Raw genomic sequence first — 22,825 nt, forward strand, 5'->3', positions numbered from 1 at the left:
GAAGGTTTTCAGCTGAGAATGAAGGCAGGAGAGGTTGGGGTGGGGGTGTGACTGGGTTGAGGAACAACAAGAGGTATCTTATGTCTGTTGCTCTTCAGGGCCAAGTGTGTGAGCAACCTTTGTTGCTTGTTTGTTTGTTTGTTTTTAAGATTTTATTTATTCATTTGAGAGAGAGAGTGAGAGAGAACAAGCGGAGGGGTAGAAGGTGAGGGAGAAGCAGACTCCCTGCTGAGCAGGGAGCCCGACGCGGGACTCGATCCCGGGACCTGGAGATCATGACCTGAGCCAAAGGCAGACGCTTCACCGACGGAGCCGCCCAGGCGCCCCATCAACAAACTTTATTGATAGAAAGCAGTGCATGAGTTCTTGAGCTTCCACGCACACAGAAGGGACCGCCTGGGGTGCTTGTTAAAATGCAGATTCCTGTCTTCACAGCTCAGAAGTTCTGATTCAGAAGGCCCATGGGAAAGCCCCCAAATCTGCATTTTTTAATAAGGTCCGCAGAAGCTTCTGATGCATGTGGTCAGCAGGCTGCAGTTTGAAAATCCCTGAAAAAAATATACATGAACAACACAAAATGAAATTTATGTGAACATAGCCTTACAGATAGGAGGCCCTGGGGATTTAATAAGACTCAGTTCTTTCAAGCAGACCATTACTTAGGCATAATTTGATTTCCCATTTCGCAAATAATTAAGTTCAGTTGTTTCTTGTTTTTAAAAAAAGATGAATGTTTGCTGATTAAAAACAACAACAACAATTAAACATCAATGTATACTTTTCTTTCCAGGAGAGAGAGCAGAATGTGGCACAACCAGGTAAGAGGGATCTTGTTTGTTTTGCACCTGCTGCCTGAGGCGGGGGAGTGGGAGGGGCTGGGAGGTGCAAGAGGTGGGAAGGCGGGAAGGCAGATGCTGCTGAGAGCTCAGAGAATCTGGGCTGTTTTTAGAGCAGAATAGCTCTTCACCAGTGTCTCCAGGCGGATGATGTGGCTGTGCTAGAGAGAAGGCTGGCTGGCTGTTCTGCTTGTCCTAGCATCGTGCTGGTGAAGCCACGCCCCCTACAGGCCTGTGTTGGGGAGGGCGCCTTTCCCAGCTGCTGTGGGAAAGTGGGGTCTGTTTTGTTGGTGCTATCCATCCGGTAGGACAGTAATATATATGGCGGAGTGGCTGAAGACAACCAGTAGAGGCCAGAGGCTGTGGGGTAGCTGTTGACTTGTCTCCCCATCTGTTCTCTGGCTGCTGAGCAATCTGCCCAGCCCAGGCAGAGGGCCCAGCCTGGGCTCCCCATTAGCCAGGGCTTTGGATTTGGCTCATATGGCACACCTGGGCATATGCATGCGCCTAGCCACAGAAGCGTTCACAGATGCCCCTACTGCCTGCACCCTGGCTTCAGACCTCCTGGGCACTTGGATGGACTGACGGGGGAGTCCCTTGCTGGGAAAGTAACAAATGGGCAACTTCTGCTTTCTCTCCAGCTTGCTCAACATTACCCTTTGCGCTTTTCCCTGAGCAGACCAGAGCCAGTGAACACTTTCCACTCAGCAGCTGGTAGCTGAGGGATTGATTTTCAGCGACTGGACTTTTCCTCTACTTTCAGAGTGTTTAGATCCCTAAGCAGCCCTGTTGCCCAAGTTGTTCCTTAGAACCCATCTCTTTCAAGTTCCTAGCAAATAGTTATCCCACTGCCCGAAACGAATCAAGCCAGTGGCCCAGAATCCTGGAAAGTTGTTCTACTTGGCGAGAGGAAAAATGAACCCTCAACTCCCTCCTGTTCATCTGGAACAGAGTTGGCTGGGAAGAGGCTTGGAAAGCTCTGAGGTTTTCACTTTTCTGGGCCCAGGATGGGGAAAACAGAGGGCTTTCCAGAAGCTTAGCTGCGCAGCTGTTCCTCTGGGCCCTGGCAGCCTGGGAATATCAGGATGATTCATAATGCCAGGCGAGGACCTTCCAGCAAAAGGTCGGCAGATGTGCAGGGTCACTTTCTAAGAACCTTCCAGAAATATTTATTTATTTATTTGTTTATTTATTTATTTATTTATTTATCTATCTATTTCTGGCTAGAGGATGTTGTCATAGTCCCCAAACAACAGAAGCCACATTTCACACCAAAGTCTGCAAATAGGAAAACAGATGGGGGACGAATTGAGCCATCGCTCTCTTCCTCCTAATTCCTAGAACTCATGCAAAGGAAGATGGTTCCAGCAGACTGCAGGAGAGATCTGGAATCGAACCCTTCCCCAGAGAAAAGTTGAGGGTTTTTATTTTTTGTTTTTAAATAAATCCATCTGAGATGTAGTCTTCCACACCCTCTTTGACCTAGGGCCTGGGAAATGCAAGCTGTGACTGTAGACCTCCCACTTAGACATACTGCACTGCTCTACAAACCCAGCCATCTGTATACTCTGGCTCTTCGCCAAGGTCAGAGGCAACTTTGTTAGTAAACTAAAAGCTTCCCCTTACTTCCAAAAATTTGTGTGCAATGCGCTGCCAACTTGAAGTGGTTTTTAATTTAATCCTAAAGGCCCTGGGTGAGACGTTTCTATGCTATGGCTCTCTGTATCTTCCACAGTTCCCTGCCCAAGGTTGGGCATTTTGGATGTCATTTTGGATGATCCTTTGAGTAGGTCCCCTCAGCCAAGTTGCTGCTGGCCTTGTGTAGACCAGTTTTTGCACATGGGCTGCAACACAGTACATTTTTTCTCACATTTAAGAATGTGGTCTTAGAATAATCCCAATTCATAACCCTGTAACTAGGTGGTCCAGATGCAATAATGCACTTGAAAAGTGTCTGATAAATGGGACAGTGAGATGCAAACATAAGGTTTGATTATGATTATTCTAACTATAGACTGGCTCCCTAACCCAGGTTGGCTTGTCCCTGTGGTCGGATTAGCGATGAAATCATGTGAGATTTCTTGTCTGAACAGATGCCACCTGACGCATACCCACGCACAGCTTCCAAGGGCCTGACTGCCACTCAACTACAATATTGCCACCCTTTTGGATGTTAACACCCACATCTGTTGGGTTATCTAGAGAACCTTTTAGTCACCATTCTTTTGGTCACAGAATAATTTTGAGGCCAATTCCTATGTTGCCAATGTATGTTAATTTTCATCTTGGTTGAAAGGCAGAAAGGGGACATTGGTCTCTGGTTTCTCTCTCTTCCTCTCCGTGGCTTTCTCTGTTCCTGTTTTCCCTGCCTCTCTCTTTCTTTCCTTTTTGCTCTGCAACTGAGCAGCAGAAGAGATGGAAGGCTTAGGCTGCCCCACTTTCCTTGGCTGAGCTGCCCCCCTGCTCCCCACTTTGTGCCCCACCCAGCACTTCAGTAAGTCAAAATCGATTTGATGTCATGCAAAGTTGGGATAGCTACGTTTCCTTGTCAGAGATTTCTGGTCAGTGCCTAGAACACCACACAAAGAAAGAAATCCCAGTGTGATCTGAGCAGTTCTTTGCTTTCTGGATTGGGCAGGAGAAATGGGGAAAGTATCCTTTTCCCCCTTCATTCCATTTTTTAAACTTCAAGAAAAATACTCCTGAAGACTTATTTTAAGAAAACTCTCCAGCTGGGTGTCCAGCCAGAATCTCTACTTTTGCTGGCCATGGGAGTTTAATAGATAACTTAAAGCAACTGCTGAACGTTCTGTGATAAAATCAACTTCCCAATTTCACACTCGCACTCACACTCACACCAGAATCTTGAGGAGAAGAGCTGAATTCAGTTCTCAGGTTCAATCACATATTATTTGTGTGACTCTTGGAAAGTTTCTTAATCTCTCATGGGCTCATTTGCCTTATATTTAAAGTAGATTTAATCAGTTTTGCCTACCTCACAGGGTCGTTGTGAGGGTATCCTGCAGTGTGAGATAAGGAAACCCTCTGGGAACGCTCACAAACAGAAGCCCTAAACATGAGAGAAACAAGGTGGTGCCGTTGTTATCCTCAAGTTATTCCTAATCCCAAGATTTAAAACCTGTGGCCTCGCGTCACATTTTTTTACACTTTCTTTTGGCGTTTGGAAACCCAAAAGCAGATCCATTGTAAGAAGTACCACCCCCATGTACCCACATCCTCAAAAAATCGGTAAATGATGAAAAAGAAATGACATGGACTTAGCTAACCAAATTGACATAGATCCAAGATGGGCTCGAAATAGTCTTGCCTGTTGTTTCTTTTTAAAATTTTGGTCTGTGCTGTTATTTTGGTTCCAATGTTTGGGTGGCATGATATTGGATTCAGCTGTGTCTTTGCCCATGCATGTCCTGGAGCTAGCAGCATTTGCTCAATACTCAAACACATAGGAGAAGCTCATGAGATTTCCCTAGATGGCTGGGCTGCTGAAGAGGACAGACCCGACAAGGCCAGTGAGCAGAGGCAGCATGAATCTCTTTCACCTCGATTGGCTCCACAATCCATAAGATTTCTTGCCCATTCACAGAAATCAATCAAGACTTGGGGGACCAGGTCTTTGCTCATCACGTGTGGACATTATCTGTGCCAGGCTGGGTCCCCACTTGTTGCTCCCCAAATTGTGAACCAAGCCATTTGAAAATGAACTGCCTCTCTCGGTTAGGGGCCCTCCTCCTAACCTCAGAAAGCCCTTTGCCCTGGAAGGCTGGCAGCATTGAGTCAGGCCAACTTGGGTGGCGAAAGATGAGCAAATAAGCCAACACAGGTATATGCATGGTGAGCAACTCTGGAAACTGGTCCAGTGTTTGTGGCTGTTTCACTTTTCCTGGTGAACTGTGGTATGGTTTCCCCTCCCTGGAGCCCAGAGTGGAGCACAGGGAATGGAGATCCTAAAGTAAAGCAAGACACTTTCAACCTGACCCAATAGGTCCTCTGCTGGCAAGGGTTAATGGGATGGAATGAGTCCTTGGCTGGAAATGAACAAGTGCCCTAAGGCTCTATGGCTGGCCTGGTGGGAAAAATCTTGGCATTGGAGACAACGAGGCCTGAGTTTGGGGCCTAGCTCTGCCAGTTCCCCTCTTTAGGCCTCAGTTTCTGCCTCTGTAAAACGGGGCTGTCCGTAAAGGGTTGAGCTGACGTTAAGTGTGATAATGGATTTGAGAGTGCTTTAATCAAAAGTGTACTTGACTAAAGCACAGGATATAATCATTACCCTGGGTTACCCCGGAGACCCCAAAAAAGCTGTAGCCTCCCTCCAGGCATCAGTTTCTTCATCTCTGAAATGAGAATAATAATTACCTGACTCTTAGATCAATGTAGTAAAGATTAGTCAAGTGCATTTGAAATGCCAAGAGGCATTAGAAAGATCAGTGCCCTGGTACATTGGGAGTTGAGACTTAGTGATGAATTTAACCCAAAGTAATGAAAATTAACCCTTCCAATCATCATTGAAAGTCTCTTGCTTTCTCAGGCTGCAGATTACATCTCTCTCCTGGTTCCTCCTCCATCTGGTCAGCTTTGCGGGATGACAGCCTCTGATTGGAGTTGCAGTGGTTTCCTGGATACATACTATTTCCCCCCTGTGATCTAGAATGCACTTGTGTTATACGAGCATTGCTCCTGCCTGACATTGTGGGTAAATTAAGATCCCCTTAAACATCCAAAGGCCTTCAGATGGAGCATTGGACACCAATGTGCTGGGGGTTCAGGGGTTTCCATTTGTATTTTGTGTTCTTCTCCAGTCATGGGTTTTAAGAGCATCTTTCCCAGTTGTATGTTTGCATTGGTTGCTTTCTTGATTTCTTTTGTTCCGTTTTCCCTAGGCCCCCCTGTCTTCCCCCTAAACCACAGAAAATGAGGAGACCTAGGCCTCTCTCAGTGTGTAGCCATAAACTATTTAACGGCTGTATGGAAGCATTTATTAAGGTACTTGCTGGGGAGCCACGGAGTCCGCGAATGCGCCCAATGTAATGGCAGCCTTTCTCCACCTCCTCCCCTTGGCCCACAGCCCTGCCCTGATCAACCAGAACTTTCAGTCGTGCCCTGGGCCAGGCCCTGGGATGAGCTAGTTCCTCACCGTAGCCTACTCTTTAACTTCAGTAAGGGCTTCAGAGCGAAGCTGCTTTTGTCTCTGACCATTTGATCCTAAGTGCCTTCCCGTGATCCTCAGCCCCAGGGGAGGGATAAGATCCTGATGAAACCCGTGAAGTCCAAGTGGGGTTGAAATGCCAGTGCCGTGGTCCCTGCCAGCCATGCTCTCCTGCTTCAGGAACTGCGGTTCTAGCTAGCCCCAGGGACAGTTAGAGAAAACCACCTTACCTTGCTTCGCATCCACACCTCCCAAGAGGTGGTTGATTGGAAGTGACACAAAGAAAATCCCTGCAGGTAACAGTGTGCTTTTATACAAGTAATTTTTTTTTTTTGGTTGAGAATATACCGGCAAAGGAAACACATACAATTTTTGAGAGAAAAATTTCCCACCTTGTTTTGCTTCTTGAGGTAGTCCATTTAGAATTCCAGATGAACCCTGTACATTCTAAGCTAAAAATGAAAGTGTTTCAGCCCAGCGAGTTTCTTTTTCTTGCCTCCTGGAGGCAAAGGGCACAGGATCAAGGCTTCCCAGATAGAACAAGTGGCTCAAGGCCACTGAAGCTGGCCAGAGAGTTGAAAAGGGCAGCAGGTGGGGGAGATACTTGAGGAACATGAGTTAGGGGGAGCGGGAGGGAGGAAGGCCCCTGCCAGTTACTCGAGAGCCCTCCATTATCCAGTGAAGACGCTTTCTGCAGAAAAGAAGACTGGTGTCAGTCAGGAGAAATGTAAATGCTCTTGGGCTTTGCTGGCGATTTTGGAGCAGTGGAGGCTGCCCCTGCTCAGGCTCTCTGTCCTCTGTCCTGACATGCTGTTCACGGGACTTGCAGGATGGGGCAGACAGGCATGGGACTGGGCAGGAAGGGCCAGCAGTGTGGGTCCCACAGCTGTCTCTGCCTGTGGGCTGAGTTCTGGGGAAGGGACAGTCGGGGGAGGGGATGGAGGAACAGGAAGGCACCAGCTGGAACTGTCCAGGGGTGGGGAACAGCAGGGGCTGCTTTAGGCTATCTCAGAGGAGTGAGGCACGGAGGATCTCAAAAGGAAGGGTGCCACTGGGTGCGTCAGCAAAGAGGTAGTTTGGAGGGGGCCCCCGAATGAGCAGTTTGCCATCCAGTAGGTCATGGGAAAATATACCTGTGTCGAGAGTCCTTCTTTCTTTATCTTCCCTCCTGTCTCCACCAAGACTTCATTCACCCTTGCCCTTGGAAAAGCCACTCTCCGTAGCCGGGCGGGGGACTAAAGGACGCGTGAGCTCTTTTCTCTGCCCTCAGGGAGTGTATAGTGCGGCTCAGGAGGTTTTCAGCACAGAAAGCTGACCGAGCAGGCAAATCAGGATGAGCACGCCTTCCCAGATTTGCTCAGGAATTTGGAAACGGGTGATCAGTCCAGGCACTTGGAAGGAACTGACTCTTCATCTGACAGGACTTAAAAATTAGGTGTTCTGTTAGTCTTTTAATAGAGAGCTCCTACATAAAATGTGTGACTGTCAAACAATCTGACTTTATTCGTCGTGATAAACACATCAGAATTTCACCACATGTTTGCCCCTTGGAGGAGGCAGTCACCTTGGGAAGCCACATTCTTATTCTAAATACATCGTCATTGGTGCCATTGGTCAGTCTTCCTTAGAGCCTGTAGCATGGCCCTGGTCAGTGGTGCCAAAACTTCATATTAGAATGGACACCCTGGCCATTGGAAGAAAAAGCGTCATTCAGGTCAGCTTTGCAACACCACTGAAGGTACAAAATGGCAAGAGGCATATGCTACAGTGGGGCTGGCTGACTGGCTCTGAAAAGCCACTTAGCATGGGCCGTGTGGTTGGAATAAGTCCTCGGGGGACTAGTTGAAAGAATAAACACACTCATCTGACTAAAAAAAAAAAATGTGTATTTGTTCAACATGATTGCATTTCTTTATGGTCGCACTGTCCTTATAGCACATACTGTCAGGGCAGTTACACTCTTCCGTGCATCTGCTCTGCGCGGGCAGTACCGAGACAAACTCGCACGCAGCGGCGTCTCGTCCTCAAGCATGATCAGCTTCCAGAGAAGGAAAAGGCAGTTATAATATATTTCAGCTCTTCAACCTTTGTGAATGGAATTTAGTTTTCTCTTATGATTCACGTGTTATCTGGAGGAAGACTCAGCACGAACGGAGAATGCCCAGCTTTGAAATGCCAAACCTGTGAAAGGTTTTTCAGTAAAATGACATTACTGGGACTCCGCGATGATGAGGGTTTAGTGGAACAAGGCAGCAACCCCAAGTTAAGAATGACGGACACATTGATAGATTTCTAGGATTGTTGGAATTGGCCCTTTTCAAAATCCTTCATTTTTTTTTCCCTCTCAGACAGAAGGAAACCCAATTTTTCTTGAAAATTTTGAAGTCCATTTAAATTTAAATGGGGGAGTCTGCACCCTGTTTCTACAAAATGAGAATATTGATTACCTCATGAGTGTGTGATGAGATCAAATCATCTGTGCCATGTTTCTAGAGCACTCCTGGCCCAGAGTGAGCACCCTGGAAATGCTAGCCATCCCTGTGGTCACTAGCTTTTCGAACTTTGCTCATAGAGTCCCACCCGACAGACTATTTGCTCAGTTCTAGGGTTCAGGTAGGTTTAGCCAACGTATAATGCATTGTGGAGATGCTGGGGACTGGACAGATGACAACTGCTAGAGGGCAAGCCTCCTCCACTTTCTCAGGTCAGCCTCTCAAGGAGCCTGGATGGACATAGCTCCCACCCCAGAGCCTGGCCTGCTGCACATATCGAAGAAAGAACACACAGGGCTCCCCTGAAAATGGGTGGCTTCCGTGGCTTTAATGCCAGGAAAGGCCCCAGTTCTACTTGCAAGATCATAAAAGCATTTTGACCCTCTACTGCCCTCCCTCCCCCAGGCCTTTCTCAGCTTTGGGGTTCCCTGAGGTATTCGCAGTGCCAATGTGAGGGTCAGGGAGGAGGAAGGAGAGCAAAGCCAATGGGTACCCAGGAAAAGCTACCCAGGGTGTTTGGTAGGAAAGCATGGGAAGCTGTTTGAATTTGGAATTGGGTGGAATCCTGTCAGGTTGCAGCCAGAGGGCAACTAATAAACACAATCTTGGTAAAATTAGCTTTTTCCTAAGAATGAGGTTTACCGAATGGACTTCCAGGGACAGTGTTACAGTAGATGCCTGAAGGTGTGTGTCCCTCCCCTCCTTCTTGTGGGCAGCTGGGCTAACCTTAAGGTGTCTTAGGTGGGCCCTCGTTGGTGAGTGAACAGCCCCTGTGTTGAGAAGTTAATGTGGGACGAGTAAGGGGCTCGATACACACTGTCTCCGTGTTTGACAAGGACTGATAGAGGCCCCTTTGCCATGTGGTGTCCAAGGCAGGCACCCCGGCAGGCTGGCCAGGGACAGGGTGCAGAACTCTTACGAGGCCCTGAGGCGCAGGGGCGGCCCTCCCCCCCAGCAGGCTGGTCGGCAGTCTCCCGAGGACCGTTGCTGGCTGCCATTGCATTTCCGCGTTCACGGACTCTGAAGGATCTGCTTACTCTAACTGATCTTACTCCTGCGTAATCTTTTCTTTTTCTCCTGCTCTGCTGCCTGTTTATTTTTTGTTATCAGAGGAAGAAGAAATGCTCGAACCAGGAACCAGGTATTTACTAGAAAGGTCCGTTAGCCCCATTCAACTGGGTGGAAGCTGTCTTTAGTAGTGACTTCTAGAGCAGGGCCCACCTTGCCTAGTGCCACAGGGTCCATTTTATCCTCCTCTCCCTGACTGTCGCTAAGCAAGGAGAGGATTCACAGGTGGGGTGTGGAGGAGCCATAAAGGCATTGAAATTCGTGGGTTTTTTTCTGTCCCTTTATAAGAACATATTACATGTGCCTTGTTTCCTCACCTGAGGAGGTTTAGCATTAAACTTGACCCTTTAAAGAAAGTTTAAAAAAAGATTGTGTGCTCTTTAAGTGACTCAGAATAACAGAGAGATCAACCGATCATGGAATCCAAGAGAAAACTACCCCTTGCCCAGCTCTTCATGGCTGTGGGCCCATCTAGGAAGATGTAATTGAAAATACATTCACACCCCCTGCCATGCGTTTATTTAGAACTGCATCTTATCCAGCCTTTTTGACTAAGGTTGGCCATTCAGTGGTCAAAGGCTGACATTAGCTGTTTCTAGAACTTTTCCTTATAACACGTTTATTATTAAAGTATCTGCCTGGATTTTTAGGTTGTAATCTTATGAGTAGACCTGGCCTTCTTTTCTCAGAGCTCAGTAGGACCCTTAGGGCCATCCTTGCTTCCCATAGTGTGTTCTTATTTCAAGCATTAGGTACTGCAGTGCTAGGAGGAGGACTTGATCCTGCCTTTGTAACTTGAGCACTGGAAGGCTAGGGTTGAGTGGGGCAAAGTGGAGGGGAAGGCGGAGCACTCTTCAAGAGTGAACTCTTGTCCTCTCCATGCAGTGGGTTCCCTCCCCTTCCCAGATGTGCCTGTCAAGCCTTCTGAGCCCTGATTTCTTCCCAGCTAAGTAAGAAGACAGAGCATTTCTTTAAAATTATCATAGCTATGCCTTTTTCTGCACATAACTGAAGATTTTCTATTTTAACTGTTTGTGGAGACTTTAGGATTAGCAGTTCCTTGCTTATTTTCCTACTAATCCAGTGGTACTAATATTCTGGCTTGAGTTGATAATCTGTGTTTGCAATGTCTTTTTCCCTGTGGTGGTTGCCAAGCCCAGTACAACTCACAATTTTTTTTCTTAAGGATTCAGGACAAGCTATACCGCTTGTAGTCGAGAGCTGCATCCGGTACATCAATTTATACGGTAAGCTCAATCTTGGGGCAGTGTTTTCAGCTCTCTCCAGAACAGGTGCTGGGCTGTTCTCATAGGAAATGAGATTTTGATTCATCTTGGAAGATTTCCTGTTACTGCCCTGCTTCCTAGAGAGAAAATGCTTCTTGGCACAGCTGCTATGCTGAGCGCTCTTTTGAGCCTTGTACGTCTGGGGATGAAGGTGGTGGTGAGAAGAGACTCAGAAACTAGGAAAAGCGAGGATCAGGGAGGGCATGGATAAGAGAACCATTTCAGTTCCTTCGTGCCTCCCAACCAACCCCAGAGGTCTGTGTTTTGAGCACTGAGTGTCTCTGGGCAATTGGTCAGTTAACTGGCTCTAGTCAGCTCCAGAAAGGAAATATAGTGTCTAGGATGTGCTAACCATGGTGTCCCCAGCACTTCCCTTGTGCATTCATTCATTCATTCATTCATTCATTCATTCCTCCAAAAATTTATTTTCAGAGTACATAGCAGGCACTGTTCTGACAATGGGAATACAGGCATGAATAAGACAGGTAAGGTGCTGGCCCTTGGTAGTTTACATTACCAATTAGAAGGGCAAGAAAATAAACAGATAAAGAAATAATATGATTTCAGGTAGTGTAATGCCAAGGAACAAATTAAAAAGGGATAGAGAATGGCGAGAGGGTGGCAGGGCTGTTTTGGCTAAGGTGGTAAGGAGAGATATCTCTGAGGGGTGATATTTGCATAGAAAAAGCCAACTGTGCACAGCAAGCATAAAGATCTAATATGGGAAGAAAGGCAAGTGTGACCAAATGGGAATATGCCAGGAGAGTGGAAGAAAAGACACAGGTGGTAGAGACTCAGTATTGGTTAAGGAAAGACATAAACATGCTTTTATTGAGCACATATTATGTACAAACCAAACTTGGACCAAAGCCTGCCTTTCAGAGGTAAACACTTTCCTAAATTATAATGTGGAGAGTTGTTTTATATAGAAGAACTGAACATGAGGGAAAAGATCACAGTCACCCCATGAATTCCCATTCAAGATGAGAGAGGTCCTTTAATTCCTTCAATTCTGTAGGTCACTGTTCAGCCTTATAGGTTCTGATCCTGTGTTGTTTCTCTTAAGTCAGCTATTGGGGTCTCCTCCTTGTTATGGCCTTGTAGAAGCACATTTTAAAAAAAGAGATGATTTTTCTTTAGTAATTTAATGTCTGCAAAGCTCCTTGATCCCAGGCCAGCATGCAGTGTAGACTCGAGCTTTCCTGGGAGGAAGAAGATGTCTGTATAGGTAGGGGGTGGGAATGATCAAGTGAACGATATTGATCGTTCTTGTTCAAAATCTCTGTGGCTGTTACACTGAAATGGCATTTGCAAACCCAGGCCCAGCTCCTTGGTGCCGGTGTCCCTGGCGAACTTGGTAGGCACAGTGTACCTTGGCTACATTGGAAGTTGTTATTCACTGGTTCTGTGTTGATAGCAACCTCTGGTGGCCTTTTCCTTCAAACCCCAAGCAGGATGGCACAGGGTATTTTGGCCAGCTGAAGTTCATTGCAAAGGCTACTTTTGGGCTTCTGCCAGGAGATATTTATTGGGAATGACTCTCGTAAAAAGTGGTGGGAGAAAGAGACAAGCAATGGGGAGAATCATCAATGTGCCCAGCAGTCTGATGAGCTCAAGACATCATGGCATTTTCTGTTTGTTTCTTTTAGGACTCCAGCAGCAAGGGATCTTCCGAGTGCCAGGATCTCAGGTCGAAGTCAATGACATAAAAAATTCCTTTGAGAGAGGTAAGTGCAGTGTCACCATCTCAAGCTTGTGCCCATAGGAAGCCAGGATGGGTGTTGGTGTGTGTCTTAGAGGCAGCGGTGTGCTGGGGCTGACTTGTATCAACATCTCTTTCCAACTGCATTCAGTGCCTTCCCCTTAGTAGCTAGAAATCAGCCAAGGCAGGAGTATTTACATGACAGAAACAGGCAACCGCCAAGATCTTTTCTTTGTCTTTTTCCATCTAAAGAATTAGCTGTGAAACATTTACCAGTATGCATAGGCAACTGTCTCTAGTGACTGTACAGTAGTTGCTGGGAAAGAGGGCCTAGGAAAGCACTTGACATTATGATGTGAATCTATAAAGGCTGCGGCTTTGTTAGAAAAGTTGGAAGAATATAAATAACACTGAGTAGCTTTTAGAATATCCAGATTCTTTATTTTTTTTAATGCAGTATTTTGGCAAAAAAAAAAAAAAATTGTCTGAGGACCCCAATCCAAACCCATTTCCGTGTAATATATCCCATCCCAATTTACAAAGCACGTTCTTACCCCTCCTACTATGGAATCTTCCTAATAGTCTTGGAAGGTGTTTGGTCTGTCCTTGTTGGCTGTGTTCTGAGCAGGCCTCTCCCCCGGTTCTAGCCCTGGAATTCTCTCTGCTTGTTACCTGGCTTCCTCTGAAGGGGCTGGCTCCTGAGCAAACTCACCCCTTCACGTTTCCCCCAGTTCCATCGACGATCCAGCTCTAGAGTGGAGGAAGCACTCTGTCGGCCCCAGGCAGTCGGTGCCTCAGCCCCCAACACAGACCTGTGTGGCCCTTGGCACTCTGGCTTTGAACCAGGTTTAGAGAGCAGGATTTGACTGGATGTGGTGCTTGGTGGCCTCCTAATGTCCTGTGGAGCTTCTGTTTTGGAGTCTGCTCCCGGATGTTGGGCACTTAGAACCAGAGAGCCTCAGATTCCCCTGCTGCAAGCTCCTACTCATGCATTTTCGGCCCTCCCAACGAGCATGCGTTCACTGAGCCCTACACTGTGCCAGGTAATGGACTGGGGCCTAGAAATACAACAGGAACAAAAGATAGTCGTGACTAGTAGGGAGCCAGTTTAGCAGACAACGGGGTAAGTACTGGGTGGTATGGGAACCCGTAGCCCAGCTTGGATGGGGTGGGGAGGAATAGTAAAGCCAGAGAAGTCTTCTTGGATGGAGGAGGAAATGCCTAAGCTGAGGCTTAAAGAGTAAGAGCCAAAAAAAGTAGGGAATGGTCATTCCAGACTAAGGAAACAGCATGTGCAAAGGCTAGGAAGCAAGAGGTATCTCCCATCTGCCTCCCTGACGGAATGTCAGTCATCATTCTCTGAGCTTCTCTTGACAGCACTGGACAGCCCAATCCAAAGTTTTGTTTCTTCATTTCCCCCAACTCCTTAGCACCCCTGCTGCCCTGTGTTCATTGTAAATGAACAGAACCATGGTCTGGAATCTTTGCTGGTTCCGTCTTCTTTGGCTCATTGCATTACAGAATTCCTTAAATCTCATGGGTAAACTGACTGCATAGAGCCTCCGGCCTGGCAACTGCCCCTGCCTCAAATTGCCCTGCTTCCCTATGTTCTGTAAGTAACTTTCTTATACCAGGCAGCCGGGCCCTAGCCCTACCCCAAGAGCACTGCTTTCTTTTCTTCTTGAATGTGATTTTCTAAGGTCAGTGCCTTTTGTCCCTTACTTGGCCGCCTGTTCCCAACAGGCCTTGGATGCCCTCGGGCAGAGCCCTGCTGCGCAGAGATCACCTGACCCAAATCTCAGCTGCAGAAATGTTTTCTGCTTTTTTTTGGCCTCAAGTATGCAAATTGGTTCCCCTCCCTCTCTGCATCATTTCAGAAAGAATCTCATTCTTGAGGCAGCCTTGTCTTTCTGCTCCACCTGAACCTAAGGTGGCAGCCTTGTCTTTCTGCTGCACCTGAACCACGGCTTATTCTAAAAAAAAAAAAAAAAAAAAAAAAATTGTTCCTGGTATGTCTCGTTTAGAAGAATCCATTCCTGGCTTCTCTGGGTTGGCTAGTGCCCAGACTTCCCACTTAGTTTTTCTGCTTTTTGAAGTTCACCAACCAACTGCCCTGGGTTTGACTCCTTATTCAGCTGACCCTCAGGGTCACCTCCCACGTCTCCTGAAACTGGTAGCTTCCCCCTCCCCTGCGCATTTCTCTGCATCCTGGGCAGCCAGGTGACCAAGCCTGGGGAGGCCCAGTATTTCTCTTCTCACCCACTCCTCCATCCCACACACTCTAACTTGTGACTGAATTTTCTCTCTAAACCAGTACATTGTACATTTTTCCTTTCTTCCTTTTATTTGTTAAAATGTAAGTCCCTCAATCCCCGCAGGATGCCTATCTGTTGCTATTTGTTCAAGGAGATTTGGGTCTTTCTCTTCCTTGGCCCCCTTCCTTTTCTCTTGGGTGAAGTTCTTGCCTACATTCCTTGTATAAGATTGTTGAAAGGAGCACAGATCTGTTTTCTTTAAGGTTTTGAACAATTGCAAAGGAAATTCATTCTTGGCTTATTATTCCTAAACCCGCTTTCTTTTTCTTCTGACACGAGTCAACCAGGTTTTAGTTGAGGTGGTGATGATAATGATGCGGTTTTTTTGCTGTCAGTAAGCCTTAAGCTCATCACGCAAGTTTCAAGCTCTCTCTGCAGTCTGGCAAAACAAAAGAGAAACACCACAAAAGGGCAGGAGATCAGTAGCCCTGCCATGGAGAGAGCCATGCTTTGCTGTTGTCTCTCAGTCCAGTTTTCCTGGGAAAACTCTCTTTTCCCCCACAAACCAATCCTCTGTCCCCTTTGTACGCAACCATGAGAGAGCTGCCAGGGGCTCTCCTTATGTGGAGGGGGAGCTGGAAGGGGAGTCACTGGCCCTCTCACCCTGTGCAGATCAGGATAGGGCTTGGCTCTGAGGCTGAAGTCATGGCATGTAGGGTCTGACACATTCTAGCCTCGCCCTTCAGAGATCTAGATCCTGTCCCAGGGAAAGGCATGTGACCAGGAGACGCTGGGAGGGGTTGTCCTGTTAAGAAGCTGAAGACGGGGTTTGGGAGGACCTGTGACCACAGAGCTAACTGCCCTTGTGTGAGAGGCCGCCTGCAAGCTTCCTGCCATGCACCCAGTCTGGTGGCAGGTTTCCTTAGAGCCTGTGAGCACCCACTGTGTTCACACTCTGCCCTGGGGACAGCCCTGCTGTCAAGTCCTTGGCAAATGTCCAGGTGACCTGGCTAAGAGGGCACTGCAGGCAGGGCTGCTGGGGAGCAATTCCACCTCCCTCAGGACAGTAACCAGCCAAGTGTGAACACAGCTTTCTCTCAGACTTGCCTAGAATTTTAGCTGTCATCCTCCTGGAGGAAGCCATCATTCCCACAAACCATCCTGCTCATCCTGAGCTCTGGAATTCCGGTCACCTCTGGAGCCAAAATTGAATTGCCTTGCAGAGAGCCAAAGGCCTGGGCTAGGAGGAGAGAATATGTGGACTATCTGGATGGTTCCTTTTATGGACTGAGTGCCTTCTGGAAGGAAGAGCAAAAGCAAATTGTGTGTGTGTGTGTGTGTGTGTGTGTGTGTGTGTGTGTGTGTGTGTACACACATACGTAGGTAGTATATGTGTGTATATATAAAGTCCATATGTTGATCTTGCTTGATGAGGGGAGCTAACATGCACTATGGAGAAGAAAAGTCCATGTGCTTTTGAATCATGAGATCCCAAAGGTCATATGTGGTAATAACAGGGAAATAACTAATTATAGTCCAAAGTTTTTTTAACTTTTCTGGTCCTTCAGAGGGGCCTCAAGGGGTGCTAGAGGAACAGAGGGGGAGCTTAGGAGGGAGGTGTGGACCTCTCCTCCCAATTCAACTAAGACAGGTTTGTTTTATGTGTTGAGCATTCAGAGAAACTTTTTTCTTGACAAAGAAGAAGAAAAGGTTGGGTCTCTACTCTAAAGGAAGGAGGGAAGGAGGGAGGGAGGAAGATAGGCATGCAAGCAGACAGATAGACACTGGTAAAAGGAAGACTATCTCCCAGGCATTACGAGACCTGGGAGCTGCTGCTGTCTGTTTTGACTGTGTGAATGTGGGCAAGTTGTTTCACTTGTGGGGCCTCAGCTTTCTCACGAGAGAGAACGGTGGTGTTGGAACCATGCCTTCCTCAGCGCCATGCACTGCTCTTGTGAGGATTAGGGAGCTCTTGTGTGTGAATGTGCTTCTCACTTGAGAAGTGCTATATCAGTGCAGGCAATGATTTCTTATGTTTTCTCTCTTCCTTCCCCACACGGAATTCTGTTCCCCTGTGGGGATATCTGAGAGGCTGACCTATGGAACATCAGTGTCCAGGCGCCACATACAGTCATTCAGGCTGGGCACTACACAGGAGTGCTCAGCCAAAGAGGGCAGGTGAGAGCTGAACTCTGGTTCGTGCTCTGTAAGCCGCAAGACCTGGTTCAGGAAGGAAGTGGGGGGGCCCTCTCTCATTTGCAGTAAAGCATGTTGGGGCTAGCAGAGGCCCTGGCAGTGACATGCATTCTTTTCCTACGGAGGTGGAGTAAAGAGATCCGAGTATGAATTTCCAGCTCTGCTCTTCACTGCTTGCCAGTCTTAGAACATTCCGTGGGCTGTTCTGGGAGAAGGAGGAAAAGCCCATTGTGCAGACATCTGTCAGCACCTTCAGAGAGGAGTTGGATTGCTCTGTGTTTCCTTCCACCTCCTCCACTGAAAACTTGGGGGGATCTAGCTGAGCAGTCCGGGATTAAATTGAAAAGTGCTGCTCTCCTGGGATATCACTTTTCTCTGTCCAGTGGGCAAAAAAAAAAAAAAAAAAAAAATTAAAAATTGACAGCATTCCATGGGCAGGGCTGTGGAAAAGGAGCATTCTCCTGTGTTGCCAATAGGAGTATAGAATGGCTCAGCCCCAGTGGGGAAGAATTTTGCTCTGTCTAATGAAACGTACCCATTGACCCACAATCCCACTTCTGAGATCTGACCAGAGACGCACCTCCACAAACACAAAAACACGTACACAAGGTTATTTGTTGTGGCAATATTTGTAAGAGCTAAAGATTGGAAAGAAGTCACACGTCAATCCATAGGAGATTGGTTGACTAAATCATGGTTGATCCATGAAATGAGTACTTTTGCAGCCATTAAAAAACAAAACAAAACAAAAAAACATGAGGAAGATCTCTATGAACTGATATGGTGGGATTTCTAGTATTATTGTGAAGCAAAGAAACAAGTGTATGTCACAGTATTGTATACTACTTACATTTTGTGTAAAAAATGAAGGGAAATAAAAAATTCTCATATATGTATTTGCTCATTTTGGGAGAAGAAAACACAATAGGGCAAACCAGAAATTGATGAAAATGGTTAAATGCAAGGTGGGGAGAGGAGAAGGAAAGGAGTAGGGCTTGTCTGCATGTAACTTTTTATCTGTTTTTGACTTTTGGACAATGTAAATGCTTTATATTTTTAAAACTACACATTTTTTTAAAGCAAGGATTTCTAAAAAAAAAAAAAAAAAAGTCAGTCCCTAAAATTGAATAGAAATAGAAACAAGATGTGTATCAAATTGATCATCACACAGAGAGTAACTTTTGAACATGTGCTCTGGCCATACATTATTAATGCTTTATTGAGTTCGATACCATAAAGCTCACCCATTTTTAAATTGTACAATTCAAGGGTTTCTAGTATATTTACAGAGTTGTGCAATCATCACCATAATCTGATTTCAGAAATTTTTCATCATCCCCCAAAGAAATTTTGTGCCCCTTTGTAGTTACTCCCTAGACTCCCTATCCCCCAGCCCCCCACCGTAGACAACCACTAATGTACTTTCTGTCTTCCGACCACATATCTTTGGGATTCTGAGGACTAACCCTTCCCCCCCCCAAACAAAAACAAAAGCCCTGCAAAGAAATCTTAAATTTTGTGTAGTAGGTTTATTGTTAGTGGTGATATTGCTATTAAAATTTCAAAACCATGATGTATATTATAGGATAAGGCAGATACAGAAATACATTATTAATGTGATTCCAAACCAAGAATTTTTCAATAAGAAAATTGAAATACAAATATAAATGAAGATAAAGAAAATCTTGAATCTTAAATATGTATTAGAAATAACTGTGTGAACTCATGAGAAAAAAAATATATGTATTCTCCCTCTACCCACTGAAAAGATTTAGAAGCTCTTTATAGTACTCCTGTACCAGTGAGCACACCTGGAACTTAAGATCTTGGTTTCTAAATGCCATGGCCTACAAAAAGCAAACAGAGCTCCTTGGAGAAATGTTTGATTCCAGATCTGGGTCAAGGAAAGTATAAGGTGATCCATGAACATCTTCCGTGCCAGAAAGCAAGGAGGTGCTCGGTGGAGGTCACCTGTCAACACATTTGTCCCTGGCAAAATTGGGGATAATCTGAGCATCCCAAAGAATAGTGATGATAATGGATTATGACACATTAAATTAAAAATTACAAAAACAATCCCACAAAGATGCCAAATAACAACAACAACAACAACAACAACAACAGGAGAAGTAAGGGGGCATGGGGAAACCTCTTCTTTATGGAAGAATGTCAGCTAATAAATGTAGAAGGAATGACAGAATTAGAAAATCATCATTTTGTAGCCCAGGATAATAATTGATTTAGGCTAAATTCATCATTGGAGGTTAAAAGCATTGGGTGAAACATGTTGAGCACAATGACTTGCACATAGGTCACTTGTGTTTTTCAAAAATATTTCATATTTTGCCCTTACTATTCCAAAGGGGAAAGTAGACCTTTACAATGCAGAGATCTGGAGGTTACCTCCTTAATCCATGGATCAGACTTAGCAACACTGGTAGCAAGACAGGCTGACATTATGTGCCTCTGGATCCAATGAGGTGTCCGCCACATCACCCATGTACTATTCCTTCCGAAAATGTTTAACTTATATCTAGTTATGAGGAAACAGTGAGACAAACCCAGAGTCGGAGGCATTCCATAAGGCAAATGGCCTGGACTCCTCAGAAGAGGCAGTATTTTAAAAAACTAACGATAAAAAATGTTGGGGCCTCTTTTACATTCAAAAGACTAAGGAAACATAACAACCAAATGAATTGTGTTGATTAGATCTTAGCCTTTGAAAAAATTCTGTGAAAGACAGGACAATTGGGAATGTTTGAATGTGGGCTGTATATGAGATGGTGTTTTGGAACTATTGTTATTTTTCTTAGGTGTAATGATGTTATGTGGTTATGTAGGAGAATATCCTTATTCTTAGGAGAAATGTGTTGAAGTATTTAGCAGTGACATTTTGTGATGTCTACAAAATACTCTCAAATCATTGAGCAATGATAAATATGAGTAGAGAGAAAGCAGATATGGCAAGATGTTAATGAGCGTGAGTGAAGGGTGATGGATGTTCACTATTTTATTTTCACAATATTTCCATAGATTTGAACATTTTTAAAATCAGTTACAGGGAGAACTCTCAACTTGCTCTGTCAAGTGGGCTGCCCCGTCTGTGTCTCCTGTAGTTCAGGCGAGGCCAGGCCATCCCCCTTGCCATCTGCACACTTCCTGGCTCCTCACCAAGCTGAATTATCATCTCCTGTTTCCTCTCAGGCGAAGACCCCCTTGTGGATGATCAAAATGAACGAGATATCAATTCAGTCGCTGGTGTTTTAAAACTGTATTTCCGAGGACTGGAAAACCCACTCTTTCCTAAGGAAAGGTTTCAAGATTTGATATCTACTATTAGTAAGTATTTCCTAGGTGGAATGGTAGAATGATCAATTGTGTGACATGCCTTTATTGAAGTTGTACTATGGGCTTATTGCTGTGCTAGGCACATGGGAGGGATAGTACAAAAGAAGCAGTATGACCTTTGTTCTAGTAGAACTTAAAACCTAGTTGTAGAGATAACAAGATGGTTTATAATGGAAACTGGCATGGTACAACCCTGGGTATGGAAGGAGCTCAGAAGAGGCAGAGGGAAACTTGGTTTTGCAGATCGCAGCTGAGAGAGAGCGATGTGAGCTGAGCCTTCCAGGAGGAGTGGGCACAGAGTATCCTGGGAAGGGTCTGGGGACACACAAAATGGGACCAGTAGGAGGGTGTTCTAGCCAGTGAATGGTGCAAGAGGCTGGAAGGGTAAAATAGAGAAAGAGGAGAAAGACCTGGCAAGGATTTTGGAGCTTTTTCCCTTGGGTAATAGGGAGCCATTGAGGGTTTGGGAGTCAGGTCAGCAACATACAAGTAAAATGGTGAGGGTTTGGGAGTCAGGTCAGCAACAGACAAGTAAAATGGTGAAAATAAGTTGACTGTGGGCTTCTTCTGATGTCATGAGCCATCAGAGTTCTCCTTGACAGGTATTTTTGTGGATGAAGGCAGGAGCCCCAGTCTAGGGGGCTGAAGTAAAGGCACCTTGACTGTAAGATGCCCAAATCCAAGGCAACATTTTGGAAATTTTTAAAAATAAACTTTTAATATTACAGTATGAGAATCTTAGTATTTTAGAATAAACTCTGATTTATAGAAAATTGCCCCACGCCCAGTATCATTAGGGATGCTTCTCACAATGCTCTGAGAGGGATTTGCAGCCAGGAAAGTACTCCAGTGGGTGGGAGACTTTACGCCTCTTGCCTGCCTTGAATGAAAGACACTTCCTCTGCCCTGCTCTCCTCCACACTACTTCCTGCTCATCTTTCCCCATCCACTTCAGCTCCACATCACCCTTAGAAATTCCAGGCCACAAAGGCCCAACCCTATCTGAGCTCCATGTCACGTGCTCAGCTAGTGCTTCCAGAAGCCCCATTAGTCTAGTTTCTGAGCAGAGCCCTGAGTGGACAAGGTTGTTGACGCCTGGTACGAGCTCATCACATTGCATACCTTGGATCACACTGGGGGGGGGGGGGGATCCCTTCTCAGTTCTCTCCCAAATCCTGTGATTATACCAAGGAGAAAATTTCAGAGGTCAGTCTCCTTTCTAAAGAGAGAGATGGAGCCTCAGTCTCAGAAACTTTTCTATAGAACAAGCTTACCTATAATTTAGTAACATTGTTTTGCTTTCTTTATATCTATTTTTATGTTACCTCCTAATTATAGCAAGTGATCCTGGTTTCTCATTTATAGAGTGAGGTAAAATTTCCTCTTTAAATAAATGTATTTACGAAAACGATGTATTGAAGTGGAGGGGTACTAGGATGACTGAAGCTGACGACAGGGAGTGGCCTGTGTAAAGGGCACTGGAACCACTAAAGGTCCGAGAACATTTAGCTCTGTGGGGAGGCTTGGGCGAGGTGCCTCTACCAGACTTCGAGGGTAGGCTAGAGTCTGCTGGGCAGAGTAGAGAGATCACCAGTGTGTACAAAGGCCCAGGGGCAGGAAGGCCCTCTGTGAGAGGGAGGTCGTGGCTAAGGCCACCTGGCACGGAGTTTCTCAGTGGGGGTGCTCTCGGCATTTAGGGTAGAACAGTGCCTTACTGTGTGTCCCATACATTCAGGACATTTGGCACCTTGACCCCTGGATCCCAAATGCCAGTAGTACCCTCTAGTCACTGTGACAACCGCAAATAATGCCCTATGGATTTGTAAATGCCCAGAAGTGCACCACCACCTCATTTGAGAAGCATGGCTCTGTATCATCTCAGATACGTGCGGAAGGGGCAGCAGCTAGGAGGTGAGGCAGGCTGGGTGGGCTGAAGCCTGCTGTGAAAGGCCTGGGATATGGAGGAGAAATAGGAGACATTGTGTTTTAGAAGGAACGTGCTGACAGAATGTGGAGGCTGGAAAGAGGGGCTATGTGAGAAAAGCATGTTTTCTGAAAAAGAAGCTGGCATAAGCTTAGGCATCAGCCCTGCAGACACACATCAGAACTCTGGCAGCTCAGTCTTCACGCCTGCTTCCCCTCTCCACAAGGCAAAGCCCACAAAGCACGTCTCCTTACCGAGCCCAACTTGCTGCCCCTGCCCCTGGCCCAACTGACAAAAATACCAGTGTCTCTCTGTCTAGGACGGACCTGAAGACCACGCTCAGGGACAAGATCCAGGCATCTGCCAAGCTCACTGGCCAATATAGAGCTCTAGAGTTGGTTGTTCATTCAGCACTCACTTCCAGCCTACTGTGTGCCGTGCCTGCGGTGCGGCTGGCGTTCAGAAAGGGGGGGAACGGAACTTGGCCTGTGCCTGTGTTCGTCAGGACTCACAGGTATCAGGTGACAGAAACTCCATCTATCCTGGCTTCATCC

General features: G+C 46.1%; 1 protein-coding gene across 1 annotated transcript in view; it reads left to right on the forward strand.

Annotated features, from left to right (window-relative positions):
* SRGAP3 (SLIT-ROBO Rho GTPase activating protein 3) overlaps positions 1–22,825 on the forward strand; it is a 127,099-nt gene that overhangs the window by 84,581 nt on the left and 19,693 nt on the right. The window contains exons 11-15 of the mRNA XM_040628128.1: positions 791–818; positions 5,735–5,837; positions 10,747–10,807; positions 12,496–12,573; positions 20,204–20,338. Coding sequence (XP_040484062.1) covers positions 791–818; positions 5,735–5,837; positions 10,747–10,807; positions 12,496–12,573; positions 20,204–20,338 — 405 coding nt within the window. The remainder of the gene's footprint in view (positions 1–790; positions 819–5,734; positions 5,838–10,746; positions 10,808–12,495; positions 12,574–20,203; positions 20,339–22,825) is intronic.

This window comes from Ursus maritimus, unplaced genomic scaffold (assembly GCF_017311325.1).
Source record: "Ursus maritimus isolate PB19 unplaced genomic scaffold, ASM1731132v1 scaffold_14, whole genome shotgun sequence".
Lineage (NCBI taxonomy): Eukaryota > Metazoa > Chordata > Mammalia > Carnivora > Ursidae > Ursus > Ursus maritimus.